General features: G+C 41.5%; 1 protein-coding gene across 4 annotated transcripts in view; it reads right to left on the bottom strand.

Annotated features, from left to right (window-relative positions):
• The window catches only part of mtmr14.S (myotubularin related protein 14 S homeolog), an 81,499-nt gene extending 66,133 nt beyond the window's left edge, over positions 1-15,366 (bottom strand). The window contains exons 1-4 of one of the 4 annotated variants that reach the window (XM_018259765.2): positions 15,139-15,366; positions 4,048-4,196; positions 1,326-1,437; positions 556-631 (exon numbers count right to left, since the gene is read on the bottom strand). In XM_018259765.2, coding sequence (XP_018115254.1) covers positions 556-631; positions 1,326-1,437; positions 4,048-4,196; positions 15,139-15,228 — 427 coding nt within the window. In that variant the 5' untranslated portion in view covers positions 15,229-15,366. 4 annotated transcript variants of the gene reach the window in all.
• Between the last annotated feature and the right edge of the window lie 2,234 nt (positions 15,367-17,600).

Raw genomic sequence — 17,600 nt, forward strand, 5'->3', positions numbered from 1 at the left:
AGTCATAGCCATTCAGACAAGTATGAGTATAGATATAGGATCGGTTATCCAAAATTTTTTCCAGGTTTCCATAATGTGGACCTCCATAACTTAAGTCTGCTAAACATAATTTAAATATTATATAAACCTAATGGGATTCACCATCAATATAGATGTATGTATGTTACCAAGAACAAGGTAATGTTTCATTATTACAGAGTCTTATTGTTACAGAGGAAATTAGAATTGTTTCCTTAAATTGGCTCTATGGAAGTTGGCCTCCCTGTAATTCAGAGCTTTCTGGATAAGGGATAAGGGTACTATTTCTAGTACTATTTCTTCTATCACAGAAACAAGAATACAATAACCTGTGCAAATATATTTAAGTAAACCCTGTATATATATATATATATATATATATATATATATATATATATATATATATATATATATATATATATATATATATATATATATATATTTGAGTTTCCTTACAAATAGTTATTTGATTACAGATTCCATGCATTTACTGTGTTGCTAATGTTCTGATTTAGAAATGGCATTATGACAACAAACCTGAGAATATGTAGTTATACCCAGTCCGGCCGTACAGCTCCCCCCACCCAGCCAGTGTCGCTGATCTACAGATATGCTGTGAAAAAGAACAAAAAATAACAACCATCATATTTTGTCATCAGTTAGAAATAACACGTTGGCCAAATATTTACTGAACACAACCATACAGAAAGGTGAGGCTGTGAGTCTGGTTTGATGTATATACTGTATACAGGTATAGGATCTATTATCCAGAATGCTCAGGACCTGAGGTTTTCCGGGTTAACGGATCTTTCCGTAAATTGGATCTTCATGACTTAAGTCCACTGGAAAATCATGTAAACATTAAATAAACCCAATGGGCTGGTTCTGCTTTCAGATTAATTATATCTTAGTTTGGAGTAAGTACCAGGAACTGTTTAATTATTACAGAGAAAAGAAAATATTTTTTTTAAAATTTGGATAAAATGGAGTCTATGGGAGACTTTACGTAATTCGGAGATTTCTGAATAACGGGTTTCCAGATAATGGGTCCCATACCTGTACTATATAATCTGACAGCAGTGACAGCAGCCCAGAGCATGCGATGTGACCCAACAGAAAAGAAGACGGCAAGCTACATTTTCAGAGGCATGTCTAAAGGGCGGCAAATCTGCACCCAAAACGTAAATTGTAGCATTTTCAGTCTAATTTTTTATGAAGCTGTAGTTTAATTGTATGCAAGACCAGAGAGTTTGCTGATCTTATACAGAAACACACAGAGATACATCAAAACAACAACAGTTTAGTACCTTTCCCTTATAAAGGATGACCGGACAAACAAATCGTCCCCGACATCGCGCCATCTTGCTGCGGTTGACAAGATCTTGCAACTTGCTGACTTGCACGGTGCTTTCATACCTGCTGAAACAACCCACAGTCACCATTAGGGGATCGTCTGTGCCTTTTAAACGGCTCATCAAAATACTAAGGGGGTTATTTATTACCGTATATACTCGAGTATAAGCCGATCCGAGTATAAGCCGAGGTACCTAATTTTACTTACAAAAACTGGGAAATTTAATTGACTCGAGTATAAGCCTAGGGTGAGAAATGCAGCAGGTAAACTGAGATTTTTCAATGCTGTAATAACAGCCATTTTTTTATTCTAAATAATTGTTATAGCCAGTTATGTTTAGAGGTTATGGGAAAAGGGCCAAGGGTTAAGCTATTTTTGATTCAACTATATGAGTTGATTTCCTTTCTGAAGACAAGAAAAGAAAATCAATAGCCTGCTGCATTTTTAGAATTACACTACCAACGTCCAAACCTAAAACTCACTGTACCAGCTTCTTGACTAACCCTGGCGGCATTTCCTCTTTAAGAACTAGTGTTGCCCTTTTAAGAGCAGCAACTCAGATTGAGTTTGAGGCTGTGACGTTGTGGAGGTGATTCGCGTTGGAACGTTGGGTAATTGGTAGCGTGATTGCAAAGTACAGCCCCTGACCGCCAACATTCACAACACGATGCCCAGCAACACAGAGCACGGCAGGGAGTCCCCCACGATCTCCTGGCCAACCCACCCCACACACAGCCGCCACCAGTCTCACCGCGAAACACCAGGCAGCGCCACCGAAGGGAAGCCCCACCCCCGGACCAAAGGAGGGACCGTGCCCGCACCACGCAGAGTGTGCCGCAGCGCCCCCCCACCGCAGGCGGCACCCCCAAGAACATGACCCAGGCAGCACCGCACCAAAGGCCCAAGCCTGACGAATGAAACAGTGGCACGTTCCTTTCTCTGGGCCTGCCAGAGATCACAGCGGTAAGTAAACCGCAGGTCTAGAGGAGAAGAGGGAGGTGGCGCGAACCCTGCTGTCTTTCCCAGTTGTAGATTCCAAACTCGAGTCTAAGCCTAGTTTTTCAGCACTGACCCGGCTATAAGCCGAGGTAGACTTTTTGAGCATATTTTGGGTGCTGAAAAACTCGGTTTATACTCGAGTATATACGGTAAAGGAGAATTTTTTTTTACGCGTTTATCCCCGATCCGATTAAATCGTGATTTTTTTTATTAATAATCGGAGATTCTGACTTTTTTGATTTAAAATAATCCGAAAAATTCGGACTGTGATAAACTTTTGATAAAGTCCAAAAAATTCGGAAACTGGCAACCAATATGTGCCAGAGTATAGGCCTTTGTATTCTTGTATTGGACCTTTTGTATTCTTCAAATTAAAACACATTGGGGCTCATTTATCAACCCTGGGCAAATGTGCCCATAGGCAGTTACCTATAGCAACCAATCAGTGATTAGCTTTTTGAAACCAGCTGCAAGTAGCAGAGCCGGGCCAACCCGGCCAGGCGCCCTAGGCAGCCTGGCGGGCCAAGGCGCCGGCTCCGTGCGCGCTCTAATGCGCATGCGCGATAGTGCGCTCCAGTGCGCATGTGCGAAAATGTGTGCGCACATGCGCAGAAGCGCATTTTTGCGGAAGCTGCCAGTGCCAGCCGAGGAGAGACGGGACCGGACATGGGGTAGGCGACAGAGCAGGTACGTGCCTGGCGCCCCCTCAGCTTTGCGCCCTAGGCACGTGCCTACTCTGCCTACCCCTAGTTCCGGCCCTGGCAAGTAGAACAATGAATGCAATTGCTATGGGTTACTGCCCATGGGCAAATTTGCCCAGTGTTGCTAAATGACCCCCATTAAGTTTAGGGCAATAAAATGAATCATTTCTGATACAGGCAGGAAAAATTACTGCACTAAAATTTGGTGGATGAGAAAGCATTTTATTTAAATCCAGTGCCTGCTTTTCCATCTATAGAGGAATGCTGCCCCCTTTCTGCACATTGGGGTGCATGCTGGTATTGAATTATTGAATTACACTGCAGTGATATGTAAATAAATATATATATATATATATATAAATAATATACTGTATATACTTCTGTTGGAACTTGATTGCTTTAACTTAACTTTTGTACAGGTATTGGACCTGTTATCCAGAATGCTTGGGTCCTGGAGCTTTCCGGATAACGGATCTTTCCATAACTTCATATCTTAAGCCTACTAGAAAATGATTTAAATATCAAATAAACCCAAAAGGCTTATTTTACCTCCAATAAAGATTAATTATATCTTAGTTGGGATCCAGTACAAGGTACTGTTCTAATATTACAGAGAAAAAGGAAATTGTTTTTTAAAATTTGGATTATTTGGATAAAATGGAGTCTATGGGAGACAAACTTTCCGTAATTCGGAGCTTTTTGGATAATGGGTTTCCAGATAACAGGCCCCATATCTGTATATATAGATAGATATATTATGGAACAATTCATTCTGAACAATATACTGTAGCCTCAACTGTGTGTTCGCAATAATCCCATAAATAAGGAATCGGGAAGCACATTAATGTTTAACTTTGCCGTACAGTCTTCTAACTTGCTGCGACTTTTGGAAAACACGCAAAGGTTACTGATCAATATTCTATAAATGAGAAGTATAGGATATGCAGAAGTTACTGTCCCCATCCCTGCACATACATGTTTTTATCTTCCGGTGCGCTCTCATACTCCAGAAACACAATTTGCCGGGGGTAATGGCTGCAAAGCTCCCCATTGGCATTCTGAATGATGCTGAAGCGATAATCCTTGCTGAACAGTTCCAAACAGCGCTTCTCGATTCTCTCCACCTGAAAAACAAAGAACAGTTTTATAGCGAACATTTGCCCTTTACACAGGGCCGTCGCTAGAAATCACGGGGCCCCGTACAATATAATTTTCAGGCCACCCGGGCCCCGCCCACCACAAACCCCGCCCCAGATTCCGCCCACTCCACATCACAATTAAAAGACCACACAGACATCAGCGCTATAAAAGGTAACCCCCCCCCCCACACACACAAGTTTTAAAAAGCTATTGGCGACCAGGTCCCCCTTATAAGTTGAAAAAAAATATTGGCGCCAGGGCCCCCCCATAAAAGTTTTTTTTAAAAGCATTGGTGCAAGGGCCCCCCTTACAAGTTAAAAAAATTGGGGCCCCAAAAATTCAAAAAAATAAAAAAACAATTGATGTTCAGAGGAACTGAACTGATGGCTTCCGGATTTCAATTTCGGCTTATTTCGTGACTTTGGGTCTTTTCGCCGCTTCAGGACTTCAATTTTGCTGTTTTCGTGACTTTGGGTCTTTTCGCCGCTTCAGGACTTTAATTTCGTCTGTTTTCGTGACTTCGGGTCTTCTCGCCGCTTCAGGACTTCAATTTCGATGTTTTCGCGACTTCGTGTCTGTTCGCCGCTTCAGGGCTTCAATTTCGGCTATGTTAGTGACTACAGGTCTGTTCGCCGCTTCAGGACGCATTTCGGCTGTTTGGGACTTAGGAAAGGAGGCAGCACGGCTTCAGCGCTGTCAAGGGGGGCCCGGCTCCTTCGAAAAGTTCAGCACTGCCGGGCCCTCCTTCAGGCCCGGTACACTTGTACCCCCTGTGCCCCCCCCCTGATGGCGACCCTGCTCGGTCATATGGTGTATAGTCGTCCTTTTGTTGCTAGTTAATGGGGTTGTTGGGGGATGTTTATAGCTGTAGTTTAAGTACAGGTATGGGACCTGTTATCCAGAATGCTCGGGACCTAGGGTTTTCCGGATAATGGTTCTTTCCGTAATTTGGATCTTCATACCTTGTAAACATCAAATAGACCCAATAGGCTGGTTTTGCCTCCGATAAGGATTAATTATTTCTGAGTTGGGATCAAGTACAAGCTACTGTTTTATTATTACACAGAAAAAGGAAATCATTTTTAAAAATGTGGATTATTTGGATAAAATGGAGCCTATGGGAGAAAGCCATTCCATATTTCCGAACTTTCTGAATAATGGGTTTACAGATAACGGATCCATACCTGTACTGCTAGACAGCAACAGAATGGGCACGGCTAAGGTCCAACACGATGTACTGAATACCGTGTTATCACATTAGGTTGCAAGGCATCCCAGCATCCTCAGCTGAAACTCCACAGGATAGGCTTGCCATCCAAATTTACAAGTAGAATTTGATTTGCTTTTAATTTGAATTGATTAACTGAAACATATAGCGTCATGTTCAGGAAGTAAATGAAATGTGCCTTATCTAACATGTATATTATAGTATGATCCCATCCATATGTACCAATCCAAAATGGCATATTTGACATAGTAAATAAAGGCCATGAAGTTTGTCTAAACAAGTGCCACCTGTTCATTTTGGCAGACACAGTCGGCAAAACAAATGACATTATTGAGAAAAGAAAAGTCTTGTGATGTCATTAAATGAAGTTGGTGAGCAGGGAGGAGTCCTCTTATGTTTCTCTGGTCATTTCTGGGCAGCGCGACATTGCACGACTTTCCTCGTCGGTAACTTAATTTTCTGCTGACTGTGTGCAGCTGGCTGAAATGAACGACGGGTGGCACTGTTGTTTCAAATTTCAGTATACAAGCATTGTGCCGCCAATCTTGAAAACTAGAAAGACAATAACGGGCATTGCAATTTTCTATCAAATTATTTTCAGTGGTTTACATATTCTGTGGAGTGAAGTGGAAAGGTTTGCTATCTAGCAACTAGTAGGATGTAGAGGGGCCACATGTTTGCCACCTGTTTCATGGTTTGTATGGGGGAGAGAAATAACAAACAAATTGCAGTACTGACTTGTAGTGAGGAATGTCACCTGATTTGGTTCAGTGCTTGTTGTATGGAATTACAAAACATTACAAAGGTCAAGTCACGCATAAGCATACTAATTATTCATTGTACAACTAAGTTACACTAAACTACACTACGGCCTTAAATGAGAACTAAAGCCTAACTAAAGAAGTAGCTAGAAATGTTGTACATTATGTTTTGTGCTTCTGTACCAGCCCAAGGCAACCACAGCCCTTTAGCAGTAAAGATCTGTGTCTCCAAAGATGCCCCAGTAGCTCCCCATCTTCTTTTCTGCTGATTCACTGCACATGCTCTGTGCTGCTGTCACTTACTGAGTTTAGGGACCCACTCACAATATACAGTACACATAGAATAGAAATGTCACAATATAAGGCTGATTAGTAATTAATACAGATAATTACTACATGGCAGCACAGACACCAGTGCAATTAGCATCAGAATATAATAATCTGTAGCTTCAGTTTATATTACAGGCAAAACTAATTTTCTGGATAATTAGTGACGACCCATAGCTTCTCAACAGCTGCTCAGAGCCCACTGAGCATGTGAGTGTCACAGACACTTTCCAAGATGGTGACCCCCTGTGACAAGTTTGAAGTCCTGGATCATTGCTGCTATTGACAAGCTGAAAGTTTTGGCTGGTGCAATAAGTTCTGTATATAAAATATGGCATTTTTAGCTATATTCATACATCACATGAACTTACTGCACCACAAGCCTAATCAAACAAATGATTTATGCTTTCGAAGTTGGCCACAGGGGGTCACTATCTTGTAACTCTATTAAACATCTTTGCAAGACCAAGACTATGCACATGCTCAGTGTGGTCTGGGCTGCTTGGGGATCGTCATAAATTATCAAAACAGCACAAGTCAAATAATATCTGCCAGAAGTCGATACAGCAAGACTGATTAATAATCAGAATATACAGACTGCACTGGCTCCTGTGTTGTCATATAATCTAATGTGGATTTTATAGTTTTTGTATTTTTTAATACAAACTTTCTCCAACTCTGCAGAACCAGTGGCTGTAAAATAATTCTTCAAATAGAATCCAAGTTTATCTGTTTAAATCTGGCTCCATGATCTTTGCCCCTGCAGCTGGAGTTGGAAACAGTAAAGAGGTTATAAAGCCAAAATAAAATGCAATACAAATCTCTACACAGTCACCGACTGCTCTACAGAGAAACAAACAAAGCTGCTTGAGTTCTGCATGGCTGGGAAGTAAGGCGAGGGCTCCCCCTGCTGTTCATAAGTATTATTGTTTCCCTGCCCAGCAGTTAGGGACTGTCTGACAATTCCTATCCACAGCAGTAAATCAAGGGAGAATTTCACTGCATACAGTCAGGTTTCTCATAAAAACGGTACACATTTTAAAATTTAAAGTATATTTTTCATTTAAGAAAGTAAAAATTGGATTTGATTTTTTTTGCCTTTACATGCCCTTTAAACTATAGACTTTGATTTTGACAAAAACGGTAAAAAATAAAAAATGGAAAGTAACTGAAAAAAGTCTTTATTTCTGGGGAACAATCTAAAAACAATTGAACTGAAAAAAGTGTTTGGGAGGTGAACAACTCCTTCAACCAGTCAGTAGATTACAAGGGAATTGCTCGCTCTTTATTCACTATATAATGAAGATGTATAAATATACACTAGACCTGAGCAAACATTTGACTAACAAATATTTCATCCTGGTGCAGTGACAAGAAGCCATATACACCTGGGACAAAGGGTTTATATACTGTAAGTGCAGTCAGGTTATGACAACTGGATAGGGTTCATGATGATGTTCATGGGCCCCAAGACCTTTTCAATGAGGAGCAATTCCTCCTGCACTATTGGATGCAATCGTTTTGAAGTCCAGTAACGTCATTTGTGGTGTTCAGCACGCAACTGATTTGTGCACACTGTTCTGTAGGCACAAGAGTGCTGCGTCCATTGATGTTTGGTGCAACTGCCTGGTCCTATGGTGGCAGTAGCTCCGGGGTTTGTGTCAATAGGTGCTCAATTTGGGCCTTTTAGAACCACAAGTTCAGTTGCAGTCTAACAAATTTCCCAACAGCCAGTGGCACACAAAGCTAGGGATGCACAGAATCCAGGATTCAGTTTGGGATTCGGCAGAATCCTTGTGCCTGGCCGAACCAAATCTATGTAAATGAGGGGTGGGAAGAGAACTCACATGACTTTTTGTCACAAAACAAGAAAGTATAAAAAAAAAAATTAAAAAATATGTAAATTCAGATTCAGTTCGGTATTTGGCGGAATCGTTCACAAACCCAAATCCAAAATAGTGGATTAGGTGCATCCCTACACAAAATCCATTTCGCTAGAGTTACTTGTGTGTAAAATTGCATTTCTGTACAGCTGCATTCCATTTTGAATCAATTAAAGGAAAACTATACCCCCAAACCATGTAGGTCTCTATAAAAAGTTATTGCATAAAACAGCTCATATGTAAAACCCTGCTTCATGTAAATAAACCATTTTCCTAATAATATACTTTTTTTAGTAGTATGAGCCATTGGGTAATCAAAAATCGTATATTGCCATTTTAAAAATAAGGGCTGCCCCCTGGGATCGTACTATTCACTGTGCACACAAACAAACCAAACAAACTATACTTCTTAGGTCACATGAGCCAATTAACAGACAGAGTTGTGTCTTTTGCTTCCACACTTCTTCCTGTTACAGTTAGAGCTGCAGTATTTCTGGTCAGGTGATCTATGAGGCAGCACACAGAGCACCACAAAATGGTGTTTCAAGGCAAGAGATGTAAAATGGCAATATTTACTTAAATATAAATACCTGTTTGGCAAGATTCTTTTTATTATGCCACTTAATTTTATTTAAACTATCTGTGGCTTAACTATTCATTTTGGGGGTATAGCTTTCCTTTAAGTGCAGTTACACCTACTGACGTCGAGGAATCCTGGAGCTACTGCCACCTCTGAACCAGGTGGCAGTTCCAGGGTTTTTTGAGTGGCCTGCATAAATAGGGGCGTAGTTACGTGCAGGTCAGGAAAACCTCAAACCGCACCCGATCCGAACCCACAAAATGTTGCCATTGTAGGACCCACATCTAACCCGTAGCTGCATCTTCTTGCACTGTACACTACTTTTGTTCACGCTTCTGGTTCCAGGAGTAGAGGAGGAGTGTATAAGACCAGGCTAAACCACACCCAACCCTAACCCGCAAAGGGTGGCCAAATTTCAACACAAACCCACCCAACCGGTAAATGATCCTTGGGTCACCCCAGTTTGCAGGTCACCCTGCACATCACTAGTGCAATGCACTTGCACCTAAAGAATACGGTGTGTTACTTGCACACCAAAAAATGACACCTCACAATTGTGTCTAATTTTACATTTAAAGGGGTGGTTCACCTTTAAGGTAACTTTTAGTATGTTATACAGTGGCCAATTAAATTGGTTTTCACTATTTATTTTTTTATGATATTTTTATAATATTATAGTTATTTGCCTTTTTCTTCTGACTCTTTGCAGCTTTCAAATGGGTGTCGCTGACCCCTTCTAAAAAGCAAATGCTCTGTAAGGCTAAAAATGTATTGTTATTAGGGATGCACCTAATTAGGGTTGCCACCTTTATGTCTGGGCGGGTCCGTGGCGTCAGTGGGCGTGTCTGTAGTGTCAGTGGGCGGACCCGTGACGTCAGTGGGCGGACCCGTGACGTCAGTGGGCGGACCCGTGACGTCAGTGGGCGGGCCCGTGACATGAGTGGGAGGGGCTATGATGCAGCGATCAGCGATTGGCCAATCGCCTTGTCAATCAAGGGAATCCCACCCGGTTTTCCTTATTTGGAAAACCGGGCAGGAAGTATAGACCCGGGCAGCCCCTCAAAATACCGGGCTGTCCGGGTCAAAACCGGACAGGTGGCAACCCTACACCTAATCTAGGATTCGGCCTTTTTAAGCCGGATTCAGATTCAGTAGAATCCTTCTATCAGGCCAAACCTAATCCAAATTAGGGGCAGTAAAGGAAATCGCGTGACTTTTTGTCACAATAAAGGAAGTAAAAAATCCTTTCCCCTTCCCACCCCTAATTTGCATATGCAAAGTAGGATTCGGATTCGGTTCTGTATTCGGCCAAATCTTTCGTGAAGGATTCGGGGCTTTGGCCGAATCCAAAATAGTGGATTCGTTGCATCCCTAATTGTTGTTGCTACTTGGTATTCCTCATCTTTCTATTCAGGCCTCTCCTATTCATATTCCAGTACCTGATTTAAATCAATGCATGGTTACTAGGGGAATTAGCACCCTAGCAACAAGAATGCTTAAAATGCAAAGTCAAGATTTGCTGAATAAAACACTAAACTCAAAAACCTTAAATAATAAAAAATGAAAACCAACTGCAAATTGTCTCAGAATATCACTCTCTACATTATACTAAAAGTTATCTCAAAGGTGAACAACCGCTTTAATTTAAGTTTAAGTACATTCATTTTGACGAGAAAAAAAAAAGCAAGCCCTGCATAGGAAACAGCAAAGCCAAGTGAGTTCCTCAGATGTTAGTGGTGACCATCAGGATAAGAGACAAATGTTTTCCTATAATGGCAGAACACGAGACTCGAGGGAGGAAGTCACATTTATATGCAGTTCTGCACAGCCCACATGTCAGCAGAGAACTGATGCAATAGAGAGTACATGAGCTGACATTTAGCAGGAGATGTACTATACTGGCCTTACCACAAACACACACATATCAGACACCGTCTGCATTCCTACTAACCACTGCTTTACCCTCTTCCCTAATCTCTAACATCCCTCTGTGCTGCAAACACTGGCTAAATTCCCCTAGCAACCATGCATTGATATGAATAAGAGACTGGACTATGCATAGGAGAGGAACGGGATAGAAAGAGATGAGAAATAAAAAGTAGATATAACAATACATGTGTAGCCTTACAAAAGCATTTTTGTTTTTTAGATGGGGTCAGTGACCCCCATTTGAAAGTTGGAAAGAAGAAAAAGGCAAATAATCCAAATTAAGGACAAAAGAGAAATCATAAACAAACTGAACAGAACAAATGGATACAATAAACCAAAAATGCAAACGAGTTCATTATTCTAATCGGGATTAATGGTGCTCGCTATTTCAAGTTGCTGTCCATACAGCTATAGCTCTAGAGTTATTTCAAAGTGAACTGTATGGTTAAGATAGTTATATAAATTCCAATACCATGATAAATATAATAGAATATCTGTAAAATATTGGCATGATAAATATTATAATATATTTGTAAAATATTAGCAAAACAGTAAGGGGCCGATTCACTAAATTCGAGTGAAGGATTCAAAGTAAAAAAACTTCGAATTTCAAAGTATTTTTTGGGCTACTTCGACCTTCGACTACGACTTCGAATCGAAGGATTCAAACTAAAAATCGTTAGACTATTCGACCGTTCGATAGTCGAAGTACTGTCTCTTTAAAAAAAACTTCGACCCCCTACTTCGGCAGCTAAAAGCTACCGAAGTCAATATTAGCCTATGGGGAAGGTCCCCATAAGCTTTCCTAAGTTTTTTTGATCGAAGGATATTCCTTCAATCGTTGGATTAAAATCCTTCGAATCGTTCGATTCAAAGGATTTAATTGTTCGATTCAAAGGATTTAATCGTTCGATTCAAAGGATTTAATCATTCGATCGAAGAATAGTTGTTTCAAACGGGCCATTCTATAACATACTAAAAGTTAACTTAAAGGTGAACCATCCCTTTAAGGAAATGATCTGATTTGTTGCCATGAGTTACTGCCCAAGGTGCAAATTGCCTAGTGTTTAGGCTAGGGCCACTAGAGAGCAGAAAACTACTAGCCGAAATCCACTGGCTGCCTCATCTCTCTCTCTCTCTCTCTTCCGCATTGAATCAGCTCGGCACGAACAGACTTCGCAGGATTTCGGATCAAAATGCAGAGACTCGTGGTTCTTCAACGAAATACGCAGAGTCTGTTAGCACCGAGACAATTCAATGCGGAAGAGAGAGGAGGCTAATGCCCGCAGTAGGGCTGAAAGCAACAACCAAGAACGGATTGCACACTCAATTTACAAAAAAACATTAAATAAAAGTTTATTACATCAAAAAAAAAAAAGGGGGGGGATTACATAAATTGCAAAAAATAATTGTTTAGCCCAACGCTTTTCGACCATAATGGTCTTCCTCAGGGGCACAAATAATGAAACAAATCAAAAAGAAAAGGCCTTTTCTTTTTGATTTTTTCATGATTTATTCATTATTTCTGCCCCTGAGGAAGACCGCTATGGTCGAAACGCGTTGGGCTAAACAATTATTTGTTTATTATTTGATGGTCGAAACGCGTTGGGCTAAACAATCGTTTTTTGCAATTTATGTAATCCCCCCCTTTTTCTTTTTGATGTAATAAACTTTATTTAAAAAAAAAATTTGCAAACTGAGTGTGCAATCTGTTATTGGTATGTTAGCTTTGGAGACCCTAATGGGGAGCCTCCTATGGATTAGCACCTCGCATTTTAGTTTAAGGGTGGGCGCCTTCTTACTTTGATATTTGTAGGGCAGAAATCAGCCAATGGATTTGGGCTCGTTGTTTTCTGCCCCCCTTGTAGCCCTAGCCTAAGAAATTAACCTGCACATTGTTAGGGGATTGCACCTTGTACATAGGGAATGAATAGCTAAATGACGTCTAAAGGAGAGACAAACAGCCGATGTTACAATCCATGAGTGCAAAGGTCTGAGTTAACATAATCTAACTCTGTTACCAACTGGTGCATTGGCCACTAAGCAGTTCAGCAGGAGTGATATCTGGTGGGGGTTACATAAGTGTGGGGGTTAGCAAACATCTGTGAGAGGGGGAAAGAATATGCAAAGCTTTCAGCTTTCACTTCCCCCGATAGTTCATATAAGGATATTCTGATCAAACCACGAGGCAGAGAACACACAGGGCAAATGTATAAAGCAGTCAGGGGTGTAACTACAGAGGAAGCAGACCCTGCGGCTGCAGAGGGGCCACAGAGAGGAATAGGGGGCACCATGAAGCCCAAATGAAGAGCAATTTCAACATATATTGGTAAAACAGGACAACCTATGGATATGTTGGGGACCCTAAAATGAATTTAATGCTATGGGGCCCAGTAAGGGTCTGGTCACACAGGCAGATTCGGGGAGATTATTCGCCAGGCTACAAATCTCTCTGATCTGCCTTCCGCCGGCAAAAATGAAAATCGCCTGGGGGCAGGCACTCGGAGCGCTTTATTTTCCGAAGTCGCCCGAAGTTTCCTCGTGAGGCAATTTCGGGCATCTCGCATGCACACCGAGGCTGCGTCGTGCAATGCGTCACAGTAGGGGGGACGGGGGCCCTGGACTGGAGTCCCGTTGGGCCCCGGGCCCCCCAGTCCGACCCTGGCTGGTTTTGCTTCCAATAAGGATTAATTATATCTTAGTTGGGATCAAGTACAAGGTACAAGTATGGGACCTGTTATCCAGAATGCTCGGATCCTGGGGTTGTCTGGACAACGGATCTTTCCGTAATTTGTATCCTCATACCTTAAGTCTACTAGAAAATCATATAAACATAAAATAAACCCAATAGGCTGGTTTTGCTTCCAATAAGGATTAATTATATCTTAGTTGGGATCATGTTCAAACTACTGTTTTATTATTATAGAGAAAAAAAGGAATCATTTTTAAATTTTTGGATTATTTGGATAAAATGGCGTCTATGGGAGACCATTCTGTAATTCTGGGCTTTCTAGATAACGGGTTTCAGGAGAACGGATCCCATAACTGTATTATATATTTATATTATGCATTTTTAATCAGCGTAACGGATCAATGGAAAATATACTTTTGTTTTCATTTTTCATGCAAAAAAATGCAGTTTTTGGTTGGTGTTGCTTCTTTGCAGAACTTTGTTATTTTAAAGGTGTTGCTCGTCCTTTAAATTAACTTTTAGTATGATGCAGGGAATATTCTGAAACAACTTGCAGACGGTTTTAATTTTTTATTTGAGCTTTTTATTCAGCAGCTCTCCGGTTTGCAATTTCAGCAATCTGGTTGCTAGGGTCCAAATTACCCCAGCAACCATGTATTGTTATGAATAAGTGACTGGGATATGAATCGGAGAGGCCTGAATAGAAAGATGAGTAATAAAAAGTAGGGATGCACCAAATCTAGGATTCGGTTCGGCATTCGGGCAGGATTCAGGATTTTTCAGCAGGATTCGGATTCGGCTGAATCCTTCGGCCTGGCCGAATCCTAATTTGCATATGCAAATTAGGGGTGGGAAATCACGTGAAGTAAAGAAGTAAAAAATGTTTTCCCATCCCTAATTTGCATATGGAAATTAAAAAGCAAATTAGGATTCGGATTAAAAAGAAAATTAGGAGTGGGATTCGGTTCGGTTTTTTTCCGAATCTTTCGCGTGGGATTTGGGGGTTTGGCGAATACAAAATAGTGGATAGCAATAGTGGTAGCAATAACTACATTTGTAGCCTTACAGAGCATCTGTTTTTTTAGATGGGGTCAGCGACCCCCATTTGAAAGCTGGAAAGAGTAGAAAGAAGAAGGCAAATAATCTAAAAAGTATTAAAAGAGGAAAAAAAAGGGCAACTGAAAGGTTGCTTAGAATTAGCAATTGTTTAATATACTCAGAGTTAACTGAAAGGTAAAGCTCCCCTTTAATGAAGGGGGGAGAGGCAGGTTGGGTATTGCTGTAAGAAGACTGCAGGGAGTCTATAAGGAATGGCTGAGTGTTTACATGAATCCCATTCCCCTGCACTGACTATTAATAACCCACTACAATAACAACACGGGGTAATGCCTCGCGCTGACAGAGGGGGCGCTGTTGTGGCTCTTTCCCAGACCTCTGCTCTACATCTCTAGCAGAATCCCTCAGGAAATTCTTCCGTTCTTCAAGCCAAACACGAGCTGGGCACCCGCTGCCGACCCCACACTTACCCTCGCGCTCACGTCCTTTGCTCGGTATTGAGCCTTCGAGAATTCTTCCAGCAGCTCAGACAGCCCGTCCCAACGGACTGAAGCCTCCATGGCGGCGACACCGCCCGAATCAAAGTACAATACCCATCACGAGAACCGGAGCCCCGGGACCTGCCTGACAGGACGTGGCGCGTCTCTTTACGTCTTTGACAGCTGTCACGGGCGCGTGCAAATGACGTAAGAGAAACAACTCCTCCGCCATCTTGGTAGTGGAATAGTGAGCGGTGTTGTAAGTGTTCTGTTCCTGGAAGTGCAGGGAGTGCTGGGAAATCGAATCCAGTAAATGTTTGACAGCTCTCTGCCCAAACCTTCTTGTTCTTTTACCATATCATGTTTTATAGCTTCTTACAAATATAATAAAAAATGTTTATTGTAGTAGCTGAGTGTATTTGGTATTTATGTTTGCAGCAGAACAGCTCTGTGTTAGTAAGGCTGACACATTGCAACCTGACTTTGCAGGAGTTCATTGTACAGGGTTCATTGACATTACTGTGCTTTGTTCAGTCTAAGGTTGGCACTATTTCTGGACTGATTGGTAAAAAATGACACTTGCAAACTTTTACTGGGGATGCTGCCACATTTGCTGGGTCAGACTGGGACACCAGGCCCCACCAACAACTTTCCAAACTATTATTCCTCCTCACTCAACCTCTTTATTCTCCTAGTCTTTTATATCTACTTGCTATATTGTTTCATAAGTAAGCAGTTATTTCCCTGGGCCCACCGGGAGTTATCCTGTTAGGCTGGTGGCTAAAACCATACCTCCTAACTAGGGTTGCCACCCAGCCGTTATTTTACTGGCCTAGCCGGTAAAACACCTGCCAAGGCCAGGGCCAGTATTACAAATTTACCAGCAATGTAGCTGATACCCTTAAAAAAAGCCCTTGGCCACCCCCACTTCGCTCAGAAGTTACCTTTTTTTCGGCCTTCTGGCCATCTCGCTATGTGGCTTTGCCCCTGTTTGCATCACGGTACGTGGCTTAGCCCCTTTTGCTTCATAGACTGCCCCTTTTGTTCCCACACCCCCACCACCGGCCGGTAGAACCTTTCAGAAAAGGTGACAACCCTACTCCCAACTGTCCCAACCGTTTATCCCGGGACAGTCACAATTTTGACAGCTCAATCCACAGTCCCGGGTTTGTTTCTGAAATCTCCTGCACTGAACAGCCAGAAAAAGATACAAAGTTTCTTATTTAATTGGCTTCTGGCAGAGAGCCCAGAATAGATAATTAGATAATTTTGTAACAATTTAAGATAAGCTGGTCTCTCGGGAGAACTTCGACTCACAGCTTAAAGGACAATCAATCTTCATTATCAAAACTAATACATAAAAAACACAGAAATGTGTTCAAACTCATAACCTGTCAAATTTTGTAAAATGGGCATGGTAATTAGGGGATGTGGCCACAAAAATGGGCGTGGTTGAAATGTTTGTAGTGTGGCTTTTTATCCCTCTTTCTGTTTCCAAAATGTTGGAAGGTATGGCTAAACCCAAACAAAGGGGGTGGTGTAGAAAGCACTGGGGGTGGAGCAGTGATGACATCAGAGGCAGGCACAATGAAGTAGATGGAGTTATGACACCAGGGCTATCACACCTCTTAGACCAGGGGTGCCCAGGATGTTGATCGCGGTCTACCAGTTGATCACTTTAAAGCTCCTGGTAAACCTTGGAAAAAATTGTAAAAAAATTGTTACATGTAAAAAAAAATTGACGCGGGTAATAGTCTCTCATAGACTTCAATGTATTTCAGCGAATAGGGGAACTGGGGGTATTTATAGATGGAATTGCCTTTGTGCCATCCTGAGATCTCATGATGGCATCAGGTGGCAAGAGTAGATCACAAGGTGACAAAGTCTGGGCACCCCTGACTTAAACGCAACTGGCTGTATTTCCATCCCGTTTTCTCTATGTTTTAAACCAGAAAAAAAGTTTTGAATGGGCAGAAAGTTTTGATATCCAGTTCCGAACCACACGGATGGCAACCCTATTTATTATATATAATCTGCATGATGGGTAAGCCCAATCCTTTAATTACCGGTAGGGGATCTATTATACAGAAATCATTTATCCAGAAAGCTCTGAAATACTATAATGCTAATAAAGAAAAAAATTTTTTTTGATTGATTTGGCTTTTGTAATAATAAGAAATTAAGTGCACTTGATAATTAACTTATTGGCTAAAACAGAACAGAAACTTGAAACGCGACCAGGCCTTAGAAAAACCAAACAGTTCGGGTCAAAACTGAACAGGTGGCAACCGTAGCTGTTACACAGTTTGGTGTCACATAAATAACGAGTAAAAGGCACTAAACACTCCCAAAACTGCCTGAGATACAAGCAGAGCTGGGGATATTAATTTGCCTGGACAGGCTTAATGAGGCATGGTCAAATGCAACCAAAAATTCAAGCCGACCTTTCTGTA

This window comes from Xenopus laevis, chromosome 4S, assembly GCF_017654675.1.
Source record: "Xenopus laevis strain J_2021 chromosome 4S, Xenopus_laevis_v10.1, whole genome shotgun sequence".
NCBI lineage: Eukaryota > Metazoa > Chordata > Amphibia > Anura > Pipidae > Xenopus > Xenopus laevis.